General features: G+C 53.9%; 1 protein-coding gene across 2 annotated transcripts in view; it reads right to left on the bottom strand.

Annotated features, from left to right (window-relative positions):
• Positions 1–18,230, bottom strand: part of CAMK2A (calcium/calmodulin dependent protein kinase II alpha) — a 62,840-nt gene extending 44,610 nt beyond the window's left edge. Inside the window, exons 1-2 of one of the 2 annotated variants that reach the window (XM_036281801.1) lie at positions 17,954–18,230; positions 1,917–2,011 (exon numbers count right to left, since the gene is read on the bottom strand). In XM_036281801.1, the coding sequence (XP_036137694.1) occupies positions 1,917–2,011; positions 17,954–18,015 (157 nt within the window). In that variant the 5' untranslated portion in view covers positions 18,016–18,230. The remainder of the gene's footprint in view (positions 1–1,916; positions 2,012–17,953) is intronic. The other variant, XM_036281802.1, reaches the window with a different exon arrangement.
• Between the last annotated feature and the right edge of the window lie 5 nt (positions 18,231–18,235).

Here is an 18,235-nt window from a genome sequence, read left to right as displayed (position 1 = left end):
GTGTGTGTGTGTGTGTGTGTGTGCGCGCGCGTGTTGAACTGGCCCCAAAACCCCCAGCATCCAGGAAGGACCTTGGTTCCTGATCCTCCCTCCTTTGGAGGCAACCTCAACCTGTCACCCCAAGTCATGGCTCTAGTCCTGCCCCCACTAGCATTCAGGATGGGGACATTTCCCTTGATCATTAGAGACACAAAGTACGGAGGGGACACCAGGCTGCCACTAGTCACACAGCAACAGCAAGACCAGTCCCATCATCTGGATGTGAGGCAGTGCTATGGCTGCCATCCCGCCCACCCTGGCCCCTGCCCCTGGCTCTGGGTCCGAGCCTTTCACAAGACAGGCCTCTCCCTTCCTTCCCCGCCGGCTTCTATGCTGACCGTGCCACCAGGGCCCTGGGCTTTCAGTACTGCACCCCCACCCTCCCAGCTCTTCTCCCTGCGGGACAGTGGTCTGCCTCCAGGGGAGCTTGGTAATGAGGAGAAAGTGCTGGGCTCCCAGTGACATTGAGTCGAAGAGATGAAAAGCCACAACACAAGTCTAACATGGAGCCTGCTGGAAGGCCTGTGGGAGACAGCGTGAACATCCTGTGCCAGTCTCCACGAACCCCACACCTGCTGGGCCCTGGCCCAGACACAGGTGGCGCCTGTGCCAGCCAAACACCTGGACACTGTGCCAGCCCTGCACACAATGTGTCCCATGCTGCGCAAGCCATGGGCTGCTCAGCCCACACCTGCACCAACCCACCGCCAGAATCCCCACCACCCAGCAGTCCCCCAAGGCAGCTTAGATGCTGTTCAGACCACGGATTGAATCATTGAAAGTAACCTTCCCCAACACACTGACCATGGTCACGGCCATTACTGCCCGAATCACATGCTAAAGTCAAGAAGCAAGACTTCTAGGCAGACTCTCCAAGTTTTAATGTCCACACAAATCACCCGGGTGTGTTGTTAAAATGCAGACTCTGATTTCTTAAGTCTGGAATCAAGAATTTGCATTTTTAACAATCTTCTGATGATGCTGCTGTTGCTGGTCTAGGATCACTTTCAAATTAGAGTTGCCTGGGGATCTTTCCCCAAACCCAGGTCACACCCGAGGCTAGTTAACTCACAACCTCTGGGGGTGGGACCCAGGTGTCAGGAGTATTTGAAAGGCTCCAGAAGATTCCAATGTGAGGGCAGGTTTGGAAGCCACTGACCTAGAGAGTATTAGGGAGCAGAGATCAGACTAGTGTGGTTGAAGCAGAGCTGCTGGAGTTCACTGGACACTGGTTGAGCACCTTGGATATACAGGGCGCTGTCCTAGGTACTGAGCATATCACAGGGAATGAGAACCATCCTTACCCTCTTGGAATTAAAGTCAAGAGGAAAGATGGATGTTAAACAAGGAACCAAGCCAGTAAATGGGTCAAGTCCAGGTTGGGGGGAAGCCACAGGAAAGTAAACAGTAATGAGAGATATAAAATGGGTGACACACCTTCAGATTTAGGGGTTAGGGAGTCTCTCAAAGTGTGAGACATTAAGCTGAGACCTGAAGGCTGAGAAAGAGTCAGCCTTGTAAGGTGCCCAGCAAGGGCATCCAGGCAGAGGAAACAGCAGGTACAGAGGTCTGGAGGTGAGAACGGAGGCGGGAGGCAGAAGAGCAGGGAAGGAAGTCCCACCTGGCATCTTAGCCTTCACCTAGGTGTCAAGGCGGAGAGCTTGGCCTATCAGAAAGGCAGTGACCCCCAGCCTAGATCCCTTAAGGAATGAAAAGGGAGGGGCCTGTCCTCATGATACCCACCAGAAGAGCTCTTACCCATGCCGGCAGCATCGCCCATGGGGATAGACTCAGGTCCTGGTTCTAACCAAGAGGTAGAGGAAGGGGTGAAGGGGAGGAGAGCCCCAAAGGAGGGAAGGCACGGATGTCCCACCTACCTCTGGCTGAGAGCTTCTTGGTGTTGATGATCTTGGCAGCATACTCCTGGCCAGCCAGCACCTTCACACACCTGCGTACCACCGAGAAGGCTCCCCTAGGAGGAGAGAGACGTCAAAGAGGGTGAGAGCGGGAGAGACGCTGGAGTTCATGCAGCCACACTGTAGTAGGTAGGGCGCTGTCCTTCAGGGCTGCTGGAGCTCAGAGGGACTGCCGTGGCCGGCTCAGGGACAGGGCAGGGCTGGAGACCCAGGAGGACCACTGCGGATGGATTATTAGAAACTTGGCCTCACAAGAGGTGAGCTTTCCAGAGTCCTAGTAAGTTAGGTTCACCAAACTAAAACATCAGAATCAAAGTGTTAGAATCACAGAATCTAGGTCCCTGAGAGTTTTTAGTTATTTCTTCTTTGAGTAGGTAACACATTGTCATGGTTCAAAGTTCAAAAGATACCAAAGTGTGGATAGTGAAAAGACTCCTCTCGCCCCTGGACCCCAGTCTCCAAGGTCCCCTCCCTAGAGACGGCCAGAGCATCTTTCCACTCCGGGAGTCTGCAAGCTGTTCTGTATGCTCCATTTTTCAGTAAATATTTTGATGAACCCCCTTTCATTACACAAAGAGCTCCTCATGATATTGTATTCAATCATACGGCTGTCCCATAGTTTACTTCACCAGTCTCCTCTCAAAGGGCATTTTGCTGAGTTCCAACCTATAGCTGTTACAAACCGTGCTGCAATGACTAACCCTCTGTGTGTGTTAGAACTACATTTCCCATGTGTACAGGTGTTTGTGGATAGGTTTCCAGAGTCGGTGTTATTTGGTCAAAGGATGGGTGTTGTTTGGTAATTTTGATAGATAATGAGAGATGTTTCCATCTTAGAGATTGTACCAACTTACGGTGAGGGGACCATTTTCCTCCACTCCTGCCCATGTGGTGCGCTGTCAAACTTTCTTACCTTTGCTAGTGAGACAGGTGGCAAATGCAACTCAGTGGAGATCTGAACTGTAATTCTTCTACCAAGAGTGAGGCTGGGCACATGTCTTTCATGTGTTTTAAGAGGTTCCTGGGATTTTATCTTCAAAGTATCGGTGGTTGGAAGAGAACCTAAAGCAAGTGTTCATGTGAAACGTCTCCATTTTTAAATACGTGTGTGTGTGTGTGTGTGTGTGTGTGTGTACCATATATATACATATAATGTGAACAGCATCTGGCCAAACAAAACTAGTTTGAGAGATAGATCTGGCATCAAGGTGCCATGTTGCACCCTCTGCCACAAAGGTCATCTGGACCAGCCCCTTCACATCCCAGAGGAGGCCCCTGAGGGGCTGGACACTGACCATGGTCACCAGCATTGCCACCCCAACCACAGGTTAATGGCGAGAAGCAAGTCTGCAGGGGCGGACTTCCCCATTTTTCTGGTCTATGCAAATTACCCAGGCGTCTTGCTGAAATGCAGGTTCTGATTTCTTAAGCCTGGAGTGGAACTCAAGACTCTGGACTTCGGAGTAGTTCAGTATAGATCGCTCAAGGTCACACAGCCAGTTCCACGCAGGGCTGCATCTAGAACTCAGACATTTGCATTCCCAAGTTGTTGGCTTCTCCCCCCACCACTGAGCCTGCGCTTCCTGCCATGGGCACACCCCATCCTAAGCATACAAGCAGGTCCCAGCCACCAGGGTGAGGCTGATGGGAACAGGGGAGGACACTGGCAGGCACACAGGAAGCCAGCAGCCTGGCACAGACGCCCTCTCTGCACACGTCCTGAGCATCATGTTATCGGCTTTGTGTCTGGGCAGATGAAGAGAGTGTTGGGACACTGTGGAGAAAAATGAGGAAGAAAGAGCTGAGAAGACAGGTGGAGACTGGAAATATGACTTGGTAGGAAAGCTGGAGAAAGCCAGAATCCATGGGCAAGTAGCCTCACACAGCACCAGCCTCTCCCTGGGTGGGCAGCCCCTGCCAGTCCCTCACCTGGAGGAAAGCAGCAGACCCGGTCACCCTCCCTGGGGAGCCTCCTTCATAGGGCATCTCGTCTGAGCTCCCAGACACCGTGTGTCTCCCCATCTAGCCCAGGTTTGTGAGTCTCCTCAGGTTCGTCTCTCCCACCTGACGGTGAGGGCCAGGACTTGAACTGTCTTTCCCACACCCCCAAGCCTGGGTACCCAACATCTGCTACCAACGGAGACTCCATAGATGTCACTTGCAGGAACAGGAGGTAGATTTGAGTGACAGTGAGAGGGACTGAAATGAGACAGGGGAGAGGGTTTTTGGCCAGGGGTGTAGGGATAGGAACGGGCATCTGAGGAAGGTGGGGCCCAGCTCGTCTCTCAGAGGTGCCCCCGCTGCCCAGGCAGGGGAATGGACTCGAAGACCTTCGGGTCGCTGCTCAGGTCCCCTGCTCAGCCACAATTTTCAAAGGCCCCAAGAGAGAATGGTGTAAGCGACCACTCCGGGGAAAGATTCCAAGAACTCCGGGGAGAGAAAGGGCAGGGAAAGAGGGAGGCTATAAGCTTCCGAGTACAGGGCTGGGTTTAGACCTGCTCACCAGGGTCTAGTCCACGCTTGGTCCGAGCTGGAGTTCAATTAACACAGATGGAGGAAGATCGTTTCTCCACTAGAGAAATAAAACTTCGTTCTAGGTAAAGTCCTTAAATCAGTGGTTATCAAACTGGCTGCTCCGGAATCCCCTGGGGGTCTTTGACAAATGTGTACTCTGAGGCCCTGTTCAGACCTACGAAATCAGTACCTTTCTCTGAGTGCGGGCCAAGGAATCTGTATTTTAATTTTACATGCTGTCCCAGCCAGCTTGGCACTGCCTTGTCCACCTTCTGGGGAAGTCCTGCCTGCTGCCTGCGCTGCCCTGCCAATCAGAGTGATGGGGCGTTAGGTGGGGCCCTGAGCACCGAGACTCCACAGGCCCCTGAACCTGGCTCTGTTCCAGGAGCTGAGGTCCTAAGAACCCCACCCGTGAAGCAGGAGAAGTGCTGAACTTCATCCTCAGAACACAGCCTGAGCTTCTGAGTAAGTCCCAGGCTCTACCTAAAGGTTCAGGCGCAGGTGGGGCAGCCGCAGGGGTCCTGAAACACCCCGCCCCCACGGAGGTAGATGCATTTTTGTTTTTCTGGGGCAAGGATGCATGACTTTCAGCAGATGCTCAGAGGGAGGAGTTTATCAAAACCAGTTCACAGCTACTGATCCAGAGGACACAGGCCTCACACACCCAGGAGGCATCCGTCCTTCAGTGAACATTCACCTTCTGGGTTCTCAGTTGGAATTCTTTTTTTTAGACTTCTATATATATATTTTTAACGTATCTTTATTGTTGAAAGGATTACAGCAGTCCTCCTCCTTTTCCCCTATTGACCCCTCCTCCCTGCTCCCACCCACCTCCACGCCTTCAATGCACCATTGTCTTTGTCCATGGGTTATGCATATATACATATAAGTTCTTTGGCTAATTTCTTCCCACCCACCCCACCCCCCTCCCTTCTGAGATTTGTCAGTCTATTCCATGCTTCCATGTCTCTGGATTTATTTTGTTCATCAGTTTATTTTGTACATGAGATTCCACATATAAGTGATACTTATTTTTTCCAATTGGCTTATTTCATTTAGCGTAGTACTCTCCAGGTCAGTCCATGTTCTCTCAAAGGGTAAGAGATCTTTCTTTTATACAGCTGTGTAGTATTCCATTGTGTAAATATACCACAACTTTTTTATCCATTCAACTATTGATGGGCACTTGGGCTGTTTCCAGATCTTAGTCACTAATCAGCAGAGAGATGCAAATCAAAATGGCAATGAGGTGTCACCTCACGCCTGCCAGAATGGCTGCCTCAAATCAACAAAGGACAAGTGCCGGGAAGGATGTGGAGAAAAGGGGACTCTAGTACACTGCTGGTGGGAATGCAGATTGGTGCAGCTGCTATGGAGAACAGTATGGAGTTTCCTAAAAAATTCAAAATGGAACTGCCATTTGACCCAGTGATCCCACTTCTAGAAATATATTATAAGAATCCTAAAACACCAATCAGAAAGAATACATGCAGCCTTATGTTCATAGCAGTGCTATTTACAATTGCTAAGATCTGGAATCAGTTGGAGTTCTGAGCTCCCATTTAACAGATCAGGAAACTGAGGCCTCCGTGAGCAGGCCTATCTCTAGTGAGGGTGTGAAGAGAACCCAGGTCACCTGCATGTGCTCTTCTGACTCCACCAAAGGCAGAAGAGTGTGACCCTCAAGAGCAGGGGCTCTGGGCTCACAAAGCCCAGTGTTCCGATCATGACTCACCCCCAACTGACTGTGTGAAGTTGAACTTGGCACTGCACCTCTCTGTCTCCTCCTATAAAATGGGGACAATAACAGCCTCTACCTCCTGGCTATGTTGGGGAGGTTGAAACAACTCCTACAGAAGTCTGGGCACAGTGCCAGGCACATATACCCTCAAATGGGGCCAGGAAGGGCCTGAGCCAAGGAGCCCCTCTCTCTACCTGTGCAGCCTCAGATCTGCAGCTGTGCTGGGAAGGCCTCCTGACTGCCAAGGATGAGATCAGGGGGACGAAGGGAAGAGGAAAATCTGTAACAAAACTGAGAGCGGGGGCAGAGAACCTGCTGCCCTAACTTCCTCCTCTTTTATCTTCTGTTTCAAATGGGCATTTTTCTGTATTCTTGTCCTGCGTGAGCGAGTGGCCACAGAGCAGCTGCCTTGGCAAACAGAAGAGCCGGCCCCCTCCTCCCCCGCCCTGAGCTGAGCAGGTGGCCAGCAAGTGGGTGGGCAGGAGCTTGGAAACAGCTCCGAGTGGGAGAGGGGAGGAGCCCAGGTGGGGAGGGCAGGGTGGAGGAAGTGACCAGGGCTCCCCAGAGGAAGGGATGAGGCCAGCATGTGAGGGCTCTGTGTGAGTGCAGGGTGCCATGGGCGGGTCCCAGGAGCGCCTGTGAAAGTGTTCCTGATGCAAAGGGGTCAAGAAGACGTGTCTGCCCACAGGCGTGTGTCAGTGCCCTGGTATATGTGATGTCATGTGGCTCTGGGTGTGACAAAGTGCAGATTCGTCACCCTGCTTATGAAGTGTGTATCCATGTTATCAAGAGGGTCACAGAATGTGGGCAGGGAGAGGTGAGTGGGAGACAGACAGACACTGGAGGGATGGAATCTCAGGTCCCAGTCGTGCTGGGGGGTCTTGGGCAGGGGTCTGCATCAGTGTGGCCTCAGTTTCTTCATCTGCAACACGGGATTGGGGTGGGGAAGAGGTTAAATAGTAGTGGCCTTTCCATCTTTAATGTTCTATACCAGCACGGCCCAGGAGAACATTCTGTGACAATAGAATTAGTCTGTGTTGCCCTGGCCGGTTTTGCTCAGCGGTTAGAGCGTCGACCTGTGGTCCAGAGAGACCCGGGTTCAGTTCCCACTAAGGGCACGTATCTCGGTTGCAGTTTGACCCTGGTCCTGGTTGGGTCGCGTGAGTGGCAGCCACTCGATGTCTCTCTCTCTCTCTCTCTCTCTCTCTCTCTCTCTCTCTCTCTCTCTCTTCCTCTCTCTCCCTTCCACTCTGTCTGAACAGAAAATGGAAAAATGTCCTCGGGTGAGGATTAAAAAAAAGGAATTAGTTTGTGTTGTCCAGTGTGGCAGTCACTAGCCTCATATGACAAAGCACTTAAAGTGTGGCTCATAGGACTGAAGAACTGACTTTCTAATTCTCTCTCATTTGAATAACTATATGTGGCTAATAACCAATATTGGATGGTGAAGTTCTATGCTGATAAGAACAGGCTATTCAGAACCAGACCAACCAGGGTTCAAATCACAGTTCAACCGCTTACTAGCAAGTTCTTTAACCTTGGTAAGCCCCTTTCTCCCCCTGTAAAATTAGATAGGAGCAGTGCCCACCCTGTGCGGCTTTTCTCAATGATTCAATGAGATAATAAGGTATGCAATGGGTTAGCACCGTCCCTGGAGTACAGCAATGCTCAGGAAATGCCTTTTATAGGCATCATTACCTATGAAGTGATGAGAGCAGCTGGCATCATCAGAAACAAAATGAACCTTGTTTGCCAAGCTCAGGGAAGAAGCAAGCTAGGAGAGGAGGTGGGGCCGTGGCCAGGAGGGCACAGGGGCTGCTCCTGCAGACACAGCAGCCTGCCCTGGGCATGTGTGGGCATGAGCGTGAGCGGGAAGGAGGCTGTGCCTGGTTCTCCAGCTGGCAGACGGAGAGGGCACGGTGAGAGTGGGTCCAGCATGGCTGAGAACGTGGGAACGTGCTAATGGGCTGTGAAAAGCAAGAATCACACTGGGAAATTGCTTTCTGGCTGCCTGGCAAGCATGGTGTCCTGGGGATTGCTGGCTGCCCGCCCACAGGACCTCACCCCCCTCTCTGGCCTGAAACACCCCAAAATGCTGACATGGCAGGGGGGTGCAGTACGAGGAACATTTGATGGGGAGTGGAAAGACCTGGGTCCTCACCCAGCTAGTTCACTTAACCTTCTGGGCCTCGGTTTCCCTATGTGAAAGATGGAGGGGAGCCCGGCCGTTGTGGCTCAGTGGTTGAGCGTCGACCCGTGCACCAAGAGGTTGCTGGTTCGATTCCCAGTCAGGGCACATGCCCAGGTTGTGGGCCGGATCCCCAGTGGGGGGCATGCAGGAGGTGGCCAGTCAGTGTTCTCTCTCATCGATGTTTCTTTCTCTCCCTCTCCCTTCCTCTCTCTCTAAAACCAATAAAGAAAAAAAAAATTTTTTTTTTAAAGAAAGCTGGAGGTGAGGAGCTTCAGCCCACTTCCTTCTGAGCCATTTATGAGAGTCTCTGCTCCGTAGGGATGGGAAGAGATTCCTGTTGCCCAAGACCGGTCACTGCCAACATCCTCTAGAGCAGTGGTTCTCAACCTTCCTAACACCGCGACCCTTTAATACAGTTCCTCATGTTGTGGTGACCCCCAACCTTACAATTATTTTCGTTGCTACTTCATAACCGTAATTTTGCTACTGTTATGTCTTAGGCAACCCCTGTGAAAGGGTCGTTTGACCCCCAAAGGGGGTCGACACCCACAGGCTGAGAACCGCTGCGAGTCTAAAGGAACCCCCCAAACTTCACCGCGAGTGCTCAGAGCCTGTGGGTCTCAGCAGATGGGGATACGGTCTACGGGCCCTGTGGAGCAGCACAGGCACCAACCCCGCCCTCCACTCCGTACTTCCTGGGGGTCTGGTTTCCGGGGTGCTGGCAGTCGTTAGGGTCTTCCCTTCATTGGCTACTTCCTCCAGTACACCCAGATCTCCCTCATTTTGGAAAGATAAATAACCATCCACCCCCGATTTTTTTTTAATTAATTAAGAATCTTTCTGTTGACTCAGTAGCCTGGGCCACTTCCTTCCTCCCTTCTTTGCTGCCAAACTTCCAGAACGAGTGTCCGACATCCGCCGCCTTCCTCTTCCCGCCTCCCACACTCCGTGCGCCCCCCACAATCTGGCTCCCGCCCCCAGGATCCCTGGAAGGAAAGCTGTGCCAGGCCAGCCCACCCAATGCCCCCCACAGCCTCGGCACCACCCTGCCTCCCCATATCAGGTGGCATCTGGCCCCACTAACCACCCGGCTTTAAGGCCCCTCCTCCTTTTGGTTTCTGGGTCACGGCTCTCCCTGGCACCCCCTTACTGACATTGTTTTCATTCCCTCCTCTTCCTCCTAGCATTACTGCTCCCTGTTCTCTCCACCATTCTCTTGCATTTCCCCCGCACCCCATCCACCCAGGCCATTAGCTGGGATCTCTGGGGAGGCTCTGGGCATTCATGAACACACCTAAACTTTTAATTAAATTATTCTGTGTCTGTGCATTGTTCTGGGAGGAGGATGCGTATTTTCCATCTGCTTCACAAAGGATTCTGTGACACCCACCCCGAAATGGTGAAAGCCTTTGGCCATCATCCAAATGGAAATCTGCTTCTAGATAGCCCTCCTCTCTCCAGAATTCTAGTCCCAGACACCCCGCTATTCGCCATCTTGCCTGGTGCTATATTACAGGCACCCCATTATCCGAGTCCAGCCTTCTCCCCAAGGCCTCCCCACTGTCAGTTAAGACACCAAGCATTCTATCTCTCTAAGATGAACCGGACAAATGCAGACAGACCTGCTGTCTGTGGGAGGATTTGAATCCAAAACCTTTTGGTGATCAGTAACTCATAGCCCGTTAGCTGATCTGATCACTCAGCACAGAGCAAGGCTGGGGGTGTGGAACCCAGAGCAGACAAGGGTTAGGGTGTCTGGGGAAAGGGACAGAACTGGGTTAGGCCACGGGAGCAGCTCCACCCAAGGGGTCAGAGTGTGGGTCACATGGGCTGCATCAGAAGCGGGTATACCCAGTAATATCTTACCATAGAGGTCCACCAGCTCCCCATTCCACAGATAGAGAAACTGAGGCCAAGACCTTGAACTCAGAACTCCTGCTTCATCTTCCATTGTTCTTTCCAATACCCCATAAGCTCAGATCAGAAGGGGCCCTAACCTGGGGTCCACAGGCAGGCTTTAGAGTAGGGGGTCCTGTGGGAAGTAATATACAACATTCTATGAGTTGCAGTGAGGTGCATTTTCCCGGGGAGAGTGGCTGTGGCTCGTATGAGACTCTGAGGGCTCCTAGATTCCCCAAACAGTTAACAAGCTGCCGTCAGATTTGCTCAGAAACAAAAGGACTATACTGTTTCCACAACGCCCACCTCTACGTAACTTAAGCAAATCCCTTCACCTTTGTGGGCCTCAGTTTACCCATCTGTGAAATCGCCTGTTGATCAGTCATTTTTAAACCTTCTCTCTCCTATCATTTATTTCTTTGTAAGCAGTAGAGCCCTTTCTTAGTAACAAACAAAACACAGCTCTGCAAGCCCCCAAATGGCAAATAGAGCAGAGGAGATAGGGGCCGGGGGCTCAGGCCTGCCTTTGCTTGTTTTTCTCTCTCTACTTCCCAGCTCACCATGCAGCTCTGCCCAGAATTCCACAAGTGACAGCATTTTACAGCCAGAACATCCTAGGCCCTATTACCGAAACCGCACATCCCCCCTCGTAGCCCGGCTGCGGCCACCCACTCCCAGACTCCAGAAGATGCTGTAGGGACATCGTGTGTTGGAGCTGTCCCGCACCCCCGGCCTGCCCCACGCCAACCCAGCAGAAGTCTTGTGGGGGACACAGAAGGCCTGGGGACCGGAAGATTCTGTTTGCTGCAGGGAACATTGAACCAACAGAAGTTCCTTGTTTGGGCTGTGCATGGGTTTTCTTGAATGAGTTATGAAAAGGAGAAGGAAAAAATATCCACAGAACTTGGAGACAGGACCAGAGCAGGCAAAGCAGGGGGACAGGGGGTGCTGAGGGGCTTCTTTCTCCCCAACCTCAGATGGCCTCCTGGCTGGCTCGGTCCACCTGCACACCCCAAAGGCTCTCAGAGGTTCAGAGAGAGAAGCTCCAAGGGCCAGGCACCGGACTGGAAAGAGGTCAGTGTGCCCAGTTTTCATGTGTCACTGGCTTGTGTGACCTCAGGCAAGGCTCTGGCCCCTCTGGGCCTTAGTTTCCCTTCTGATATTCTGAGTGGGACTGAGGATATTCCGTCCCCTAAATCATCTCCCACTTCACACGTGCAGCAAAGCATCTCACTGGGCAAGGGCAGGGATGCGGGGCAGGAGGGACACAGAGGCGCAGGGGTGAGACAGGGCTGCGAATGTACACATCTGTGCTACCAGTGTGCTCACTACTCCCGAGGGCATGTCCACCTGGGGGGACAGGAGCAGTTCTGACCATGAGAAGGTCCTTCCTTACACTGAGCTGAAATCCACCTCCCTGTTACTCTACACATTTGGCCCTGCTCTACCCTCCGAGGCCACACAGAGCAGTCTGCTTTCTGCCCTGAGACCCCAGGACATCCCTGCAGAGATGAGGGGAGAGGACACCCCCCACCTCAAGGGTCTCCACTTCCTGCTAAAGTCCCCCAGCTCCTCAGCGCTCTCGCACTTGATTTGGTTTCCAGACCTTCGCCATACGGCCGTCCCCCCCGCCCCCGATCTTCTAGACAATCGTCAGGTTTTTTATAGTCCTTCTAGCCTCCGGGCATCCACAGGTTGGGAGCAGGCTGAGCAGGCCTAAGAAGAGTGAGACTCCATTTCCCCAGGACTGACATGTTCCATCAAAATACACACCCCAGAGCCTTTGCCTGCGCTGTTCCCACCCTGAGGAACACTCTTCTTCCTTCTTCCCTCTGATGAACACTTATTCAGCCTCCAGCTTCCCAACATCGCCTCTTCAGGGGAGCCGCCACTGATACCTCTCTCTTTGTAGCTCACAGCTCCATGTTTGTGCTCATAGTCCTTGTCTGGTGGCATTTAAATAATTTCTGGAGTGATTTAATTAATGTCAGCTTCCCACTAGACTGTGAGCCCAGGGGCAGAGACTATATGTCTTGCATGTGGCACCTGCTGGGCTCAGCCGAGGGCTGGGAACAGAGTACGTGCTCAGGAAATACTTGTTGAATGGATGCAAGAGTCATAGATGTTCTTTCTTTTGCATGATCCCCATGACACCAAGGCCTTCAACCTTCTCCAGCACAGAAGGTCCCACTGGTTTTGTAGCCCCACCTGCCGTCTTAGTGGGTAGCCATGCCCCACGAGCTCCCAGAGTGCCTGGGCTGTGCCTCAGCAGGTCTCAACGTGCTCTGGGGCTGCACCAGGCTGGCCTGGATAGGTGACATCCTGCCATGCCACAGAGAAGCTCCGAAGGGAATGTGATACGGGCAACATGCGTGCAGGAGAGGGTGAACTGTGGAAAAGGGACCCACAAAAAGAGAGGGCAGGGGAGAGGAGGAGAGAGAGAGAGAGAGAGAGAGAGAGAGAGAGCCCAGAAGTCCGGCCAGTATCATCTTGCTCTCTCTGCATGGGGAAGTAGACTTATGCTAATGCCCAGTTGGAGCCAGTGTGTGTGTGCCTGTGCACATCCATATGCACAGGTGTGTGTGTGTGTGTGTGTGCCTGCACACATCCATATGCACAGGTGTGTGTGTGTGTGTGTGCCTGCACACATCCATATGCATAGGTGTGTGTGTGTGTGTGTGCCTGCACACATCCATATGCACAGGTGTGTGTGTGTGTGTGTGTGTGTGCACTAGCAAGAGGATGCAAGGCTCTGCCTTCACCCCACTGAGAGAGCCGGGGCCCCAGACGGCAGGGGTGCTGGCAGCAGCGTCACTGTGTGCTTGTGCAGGGGGCGGGCGGCTCGGCAGAGTGTCAGTGTGTCTCAGCCTGTGCGGGGGTGGCTGCGTGGGGGCGGAGGGCTGCTGCATGCACCGGAACATGTGCGTGCCTGCCGCCCTGATGGCTTGCAGCAGGAGGAAGGAAAGGCTGTCCCCTCCCTTGTCCCTGCCACCCCGTCCTTGAGGACCTGCTCCCCAGCTTTCCATCCTTGGCCTCTGGCCCCTGCACATCATCTGGCCCCCTGCCCTGGCTTTGCCACTGCCCCTCGCTGTGGCCGTGGGCAAACCACTTCTCTCTGGGTATTGACTTTACCATCTGTGCTATGAATAAGACCGTGTCCACGGTCCTCCAGTTCTGAGGTTCTGGGAGTATGAAATATCCCATGTGTGCCTCCCACAGAGGGAGCCTAAAGAGGGCAGCAACTCTCATGGGGCGTTTTAGCATTTACACAGTTATTCCAATCCCGTTTCACAGGTGGTAAAGTTGAGGTACAGCGAGGACAAGGAATCCATCCAGGGTGGGCAGTAAATGAGAGGCAGAATCGTGCTTGGAAAATAAACAACAGCCCAGATTTCCCTCATCCCCCAGGCCACCAACCCTCTTCCTAGTAGTGTTCCCCAGACACAGCAGGAGGGGGCTGCCTCATCACCTGCCGCATGTGCAGGTGCTAGAGATCTCCATGCAAGTCTAAGCGCTGCCACCAGCCCCCTGAGCCCGTCATTCCACCTACTCAAGCCTCAGGCTGATCATCTGTGAGATGGGTAAGTAAGCCCTCTGCCTCCCACACAGACGAGCTCATGCACGGAGCAGGGGCTCACAGGTCCCAAAGAGCTGTGAACATGATAGGTTATTAGATGCAAAATAAAAGTACAACGCCCGTCTTTGGATGGTGTGCCCATGCCCAGGATCCCCTCTCTCCAGTGTTACATCACCAATCCTCCTAACAGCTCTGCCAGGGAAGGGCCAGATGGCTAAACGCATTTTGCAGACATCAGAGTTTAGGTCCCCAGAGGGGAACCTAAGCATCTAGGAACCTGGACACCCAAGTGCGGGGAGCTGCCTCTGGGCCCCGTTGTTGCCCCCTAATCAGCCCAGCCCCTGTCCGGTTCACGACACAAAGGCCTGGGCTAAAGAGGGGCAGCAGCTCCAGAGCCAGCCTCTGCCCTCCCTCTGCCAATGTTGCTGGCCCCTGGAACCCCTCCCCCAGCCCCAACACCCTCGAGTCAATTTCAGATCTCTGTTTCTAGAGAGAAAAGAATGGGCTGCACCCTCTCCATCTCCCTCCCTCCCTCTCCGCTCAAGTAATATCTCCTTGAGAGGCTCTCTCTGCGCTGCCTGGTGACTGCACAGGCTGCAAGGCCATTCTCGGCCTCCGTCACCTCTCCTGGCAGTGGGATCCAAAGCCCAGAGCAGGTCAGAGGCTGGAGGAGGCATCCTCCTCCTCCACCTCCTGGAAACTAACCCCTTCCCTGATCCTCGTCTTCGGAGAGCGGAGAACGCCTGTCGGGTCTGCTGGGAGCTATGGCCCGACTGCCCAGGCCCATGCTGACCCACCCTGAGCTGCTCCCTGCAGCCTGCCTCCCAATGAGCTTCTGTGCTCCCAAGGTCCGGGCTTTCATTTCTCTCATCCCCTGGGAGGAAGGAGGATGGGTCAAGGGAGGGGGGAGTGAGCTAGACTCTGGGTCCCAAAAGAAAGCCCCACCTCACCCCTCTAGGGGCCTGAAATTAACTCCCAATTTATCTGAGTCCTATGCTGCAGGGGGACCTTCCTCCAGGAGCATCGAGAAGCCCTTAGAAGCCCCTGCCCAGGGCACTGACTCCAGCCCGCATACGCCCCGCTGGCTGCCCACCTGGAGGGAGGGGGCAGCTTCTGTTTCGTCCACAGCCCCTGTGTACCCCTGGCTCCTCGAAGGGATGCCTGCAGTCACCAGCCAGGCTCATCAGGCAGGACACCAGGAAGCCCTCGAGAGGCACGTGCCCTCCTCTCCAGCTGGGCAGCCCGGGGCCTTGCAGAAGGAGGTCCAAAGGCTCCCATGTCCCTTTGTAGGGCCCATCCAGTTGCCTCTGCCAGTCACCCTGCCAGTGATCTGAAGTGGGCTCCTGGAACGGGGGCTCAGCTTCTGGGTGGTGACTGCCGTGTCCTGCCTGGCAGGGACCTTGAGTCACCAATGGAAGGTGGGCCCTGCGGGCATCTCCGGTGCTCCAGTCCCCAGAAGCACTCCTTTCTGAAAGGTCCAGCGTGCCAGGCTTGTCGCTACGTCTTCACGAGCACCATCTCATCGCGTCCTCACGGCCAGCTTCTCTCTCCAGATTATAGATGGGGAGAAGGGCCACAGCCTGCCCATCGTCACTGAGCTATAGGCGATGAGGTCCAGAGCCTCTGCCCTGTGCTGGGCACTGCCCCTACCTGCCCACCTGGCTGCTGGATTGAAGGTGTCACACAGAGCAGAAGACCCCCTCCCAGAGGCACCCTGGCTTTCTAACCCAGGCATCGGAGGCGAGGGTCCCTATCCCCTTTTTTCCAGTACAAGCAGCCTTAGCCTGAGGCCCGTCTGCAGCCTTCCTGGGGTCCTGCAAGCTCCTGACATTGCATGCAACATATTTTCAGTTTGCGCATTTTCCTGAGGAAAGTAGACTTAGCCTTTCATCAGATTCCTGGAGGAATATGTGACCTAAAAAAGGTTAAGAGCACTGATGATTCTGGAAGGAAGAGGTCTGAAATTGATTAGACAAGGCCTGGCCATGCCTGACACCCTCGGTTTTTCTGCCTTGGACAAACCAGGGCTCCCTGGCCCCTGAGGTGCTGCCACGGCCCTGGTCCCTCCAAGCACCCTGGCAGGCAGCAGGGCTGAGAAGGCTCTCTGCCAAGTCGCCCCCACAGCACCCATCTTCATGATCTCAATCTCTTCGTGGGGCAAAACATCACTTTTATTGTCATTCTGAGCACCTGAGTCACATTTGAACTCCATTGCACTGCTCTCTGTGACGCAGCCCTCCCAGAGCCGAGCCTTGGTTGCACCTGAAAGGCAGCTCCAGCTAATCAGGGAATCCTTGGTTTCCAGCGGGCACTGGAAGCCAGCTGAGAGGGGGGTCCCTGCGCAAGTCTGGCAAACAGCCTCCATCCTACAGAACAGCCCTAAACATTTTGTTCCTGCTGCCTCCCCCCAACCCAAAAACACACTCAGAAAGACAGCAACTCTGCAGACAAGAGTGAGCACATGTCTGCACAGGGGTGTGTGTCTGTAGGAAGGAGCTGGTGTGTGCCTGTAGGTGTCAGGATTGCCCGGTGTGCAAGTGTGTGTGTGTGCAGGCAGCCTACTGGTACACACCACAGGCCCACCTCCCACACATATGCAGACACCAGCATGAGCTCACAACACCCACACTTCCACCCAAGCCTGTGGGTCCAGCCTCAAACACACACATATGAACCTTCCTGTGTGCATGCCCCATGTCTTCACACAGATACGCATGTCCAGACCACCTAGGGACACCCTCTGCCTAAGTCCCAGATGTGCATCCTTCCACAGACATGTGTTTGCACATGCCCAGACCTCACATGCATTTGCCTGCTGATGTGCACACAGTTGTGACTGGCCATACATGTGATGCACGTTCACACCTTCACTTTCGTGCAAACCAGTCAACAGCACCCCTGTGCCACTTGCACACATCCACACTTGTAGGACACACTTGCATTCTCAGACTTCACACAAGAAGCACACACCAGCACCTCCTCCTGGCACACACCCATGAATACTTGCACATGCTTTCAGTGTACAGAGTGCAGCCCAGAGTCAGCCTTATACAACACACATCAAAATGCACACTTGTGTGTGCACTTCCAGACCTCACACCAGCACATACTGGCTTACAGGGGCCCTCTCCCCTGCACTCCTGCTGCTACAGCAGGACCCATGGGGGGCATTGGAGCTGCTTTGCCCACAGGGCAAACTCTACCTCCAAACTGCACCCTTACCCTGCATCCATCCCTGCATCTTCCACAAACCCTGCTGGGGGCATCCAGGAATGCTTCCCTGACACTCCACAGCCGACTGGGCTACCCCTAGGGGCTCTCCTCTCCCCCATCCTCCCACCCTTCTCTCCACACGAGTCATCAGAGGCAGTAAATGAGCTCTGGGGCTGGATAACTTTGCCAAGGGACCGGAGCTAGTGCACCATCACACAGCAGCCCCTGCAACAGCAAGGCCCCCTCCCAACTTGCCTGATTGCCCTTCCCCTCTTCCCAACATCCAGAAAGCCTCGCCAGTCACTCAGTTGTTAACCCCTGCCGTACAGATGCCCTCACTCCCATAGGAGCTGGGAGGGGGAGTGGGGAAGAGATGTGCTTACAGGGAGAAGTTAGCCGTTCCACATATTCGCTGAAGGTGTCTAAAATCAGGAAGGACTACCTGGGAGGTGATGAACTCCCTGTCATAAGAGGTATCCAAATTGATGCCAGATGGCCACCTCAAGAGAAACTCACAGGGAATTCCAGCTTTGGATTCAGCTGACGGGAAAATCCCTTTTTAACCCTGAGTTTCTAAGAATCTGTGTGTGCCCAGGTCATGTGCATGTGTGTGCGCGCGTGCATGTGTGTGCACTGGCATGCACCATCAACCCTTCACCTCTATACACACACTTGTCCAGATGGCCTTGGCACATCTCTGTACCCACAAATATACCCATGCCAGTCTGGAAACTGCACATGCAAATGCCCCCAAACACAGACAGCCTTCCTCCCTGTGTGAGCACAGGAAACAGCACAGGTGCACACCCCCACCCGTGACACCGACCCCCTGTGCCCTCCAGACTCTCTAAGGTGTAACTCACTTTCCCAGTTCCTCGAAGAGCTGATACTCTTCCGTGAAGCGGGTGCAGGTGATGGTGGCCATCCTGATGCCGTGCAGGCAGGCGAGGCTCGGGGTTGGAGGACCAGGGCTGGGGCACTGCTGTTCTGCTCTGGGAACCAGGGGCCACTCGCCTGCCTGTGCTGCCGAGTGAGAACCTAGAACCAGCTTGACTGACGAGCCCCGGGCTTCTGAGCTGGGCACTGTGGCTGCTCACAGCCTCGCGAGCCTTCGTCAGCATCCAGTTCCCCATGGCAACCACCTC

This window comes from Molossus molossus, unplaced genomic scaffold, assembly GCF_014108415.1.
Source record: "Molossus molossus isolate mMolMol1 unplaced genomic scaffold, mMolMol1.p scaffold_m16_p_4, whole genome shotgun sequence".
Lineage (NCBI taxonomy): Eukaryota > Metazoa > Chordata > Mammalia > Chiroptera > Molossidae > Molossus > Molossus molossus.
Note: the sequence above shows the minus strand (reverse complement) of the source record. Positions and strands in the feature narration are given on the sequence as shown.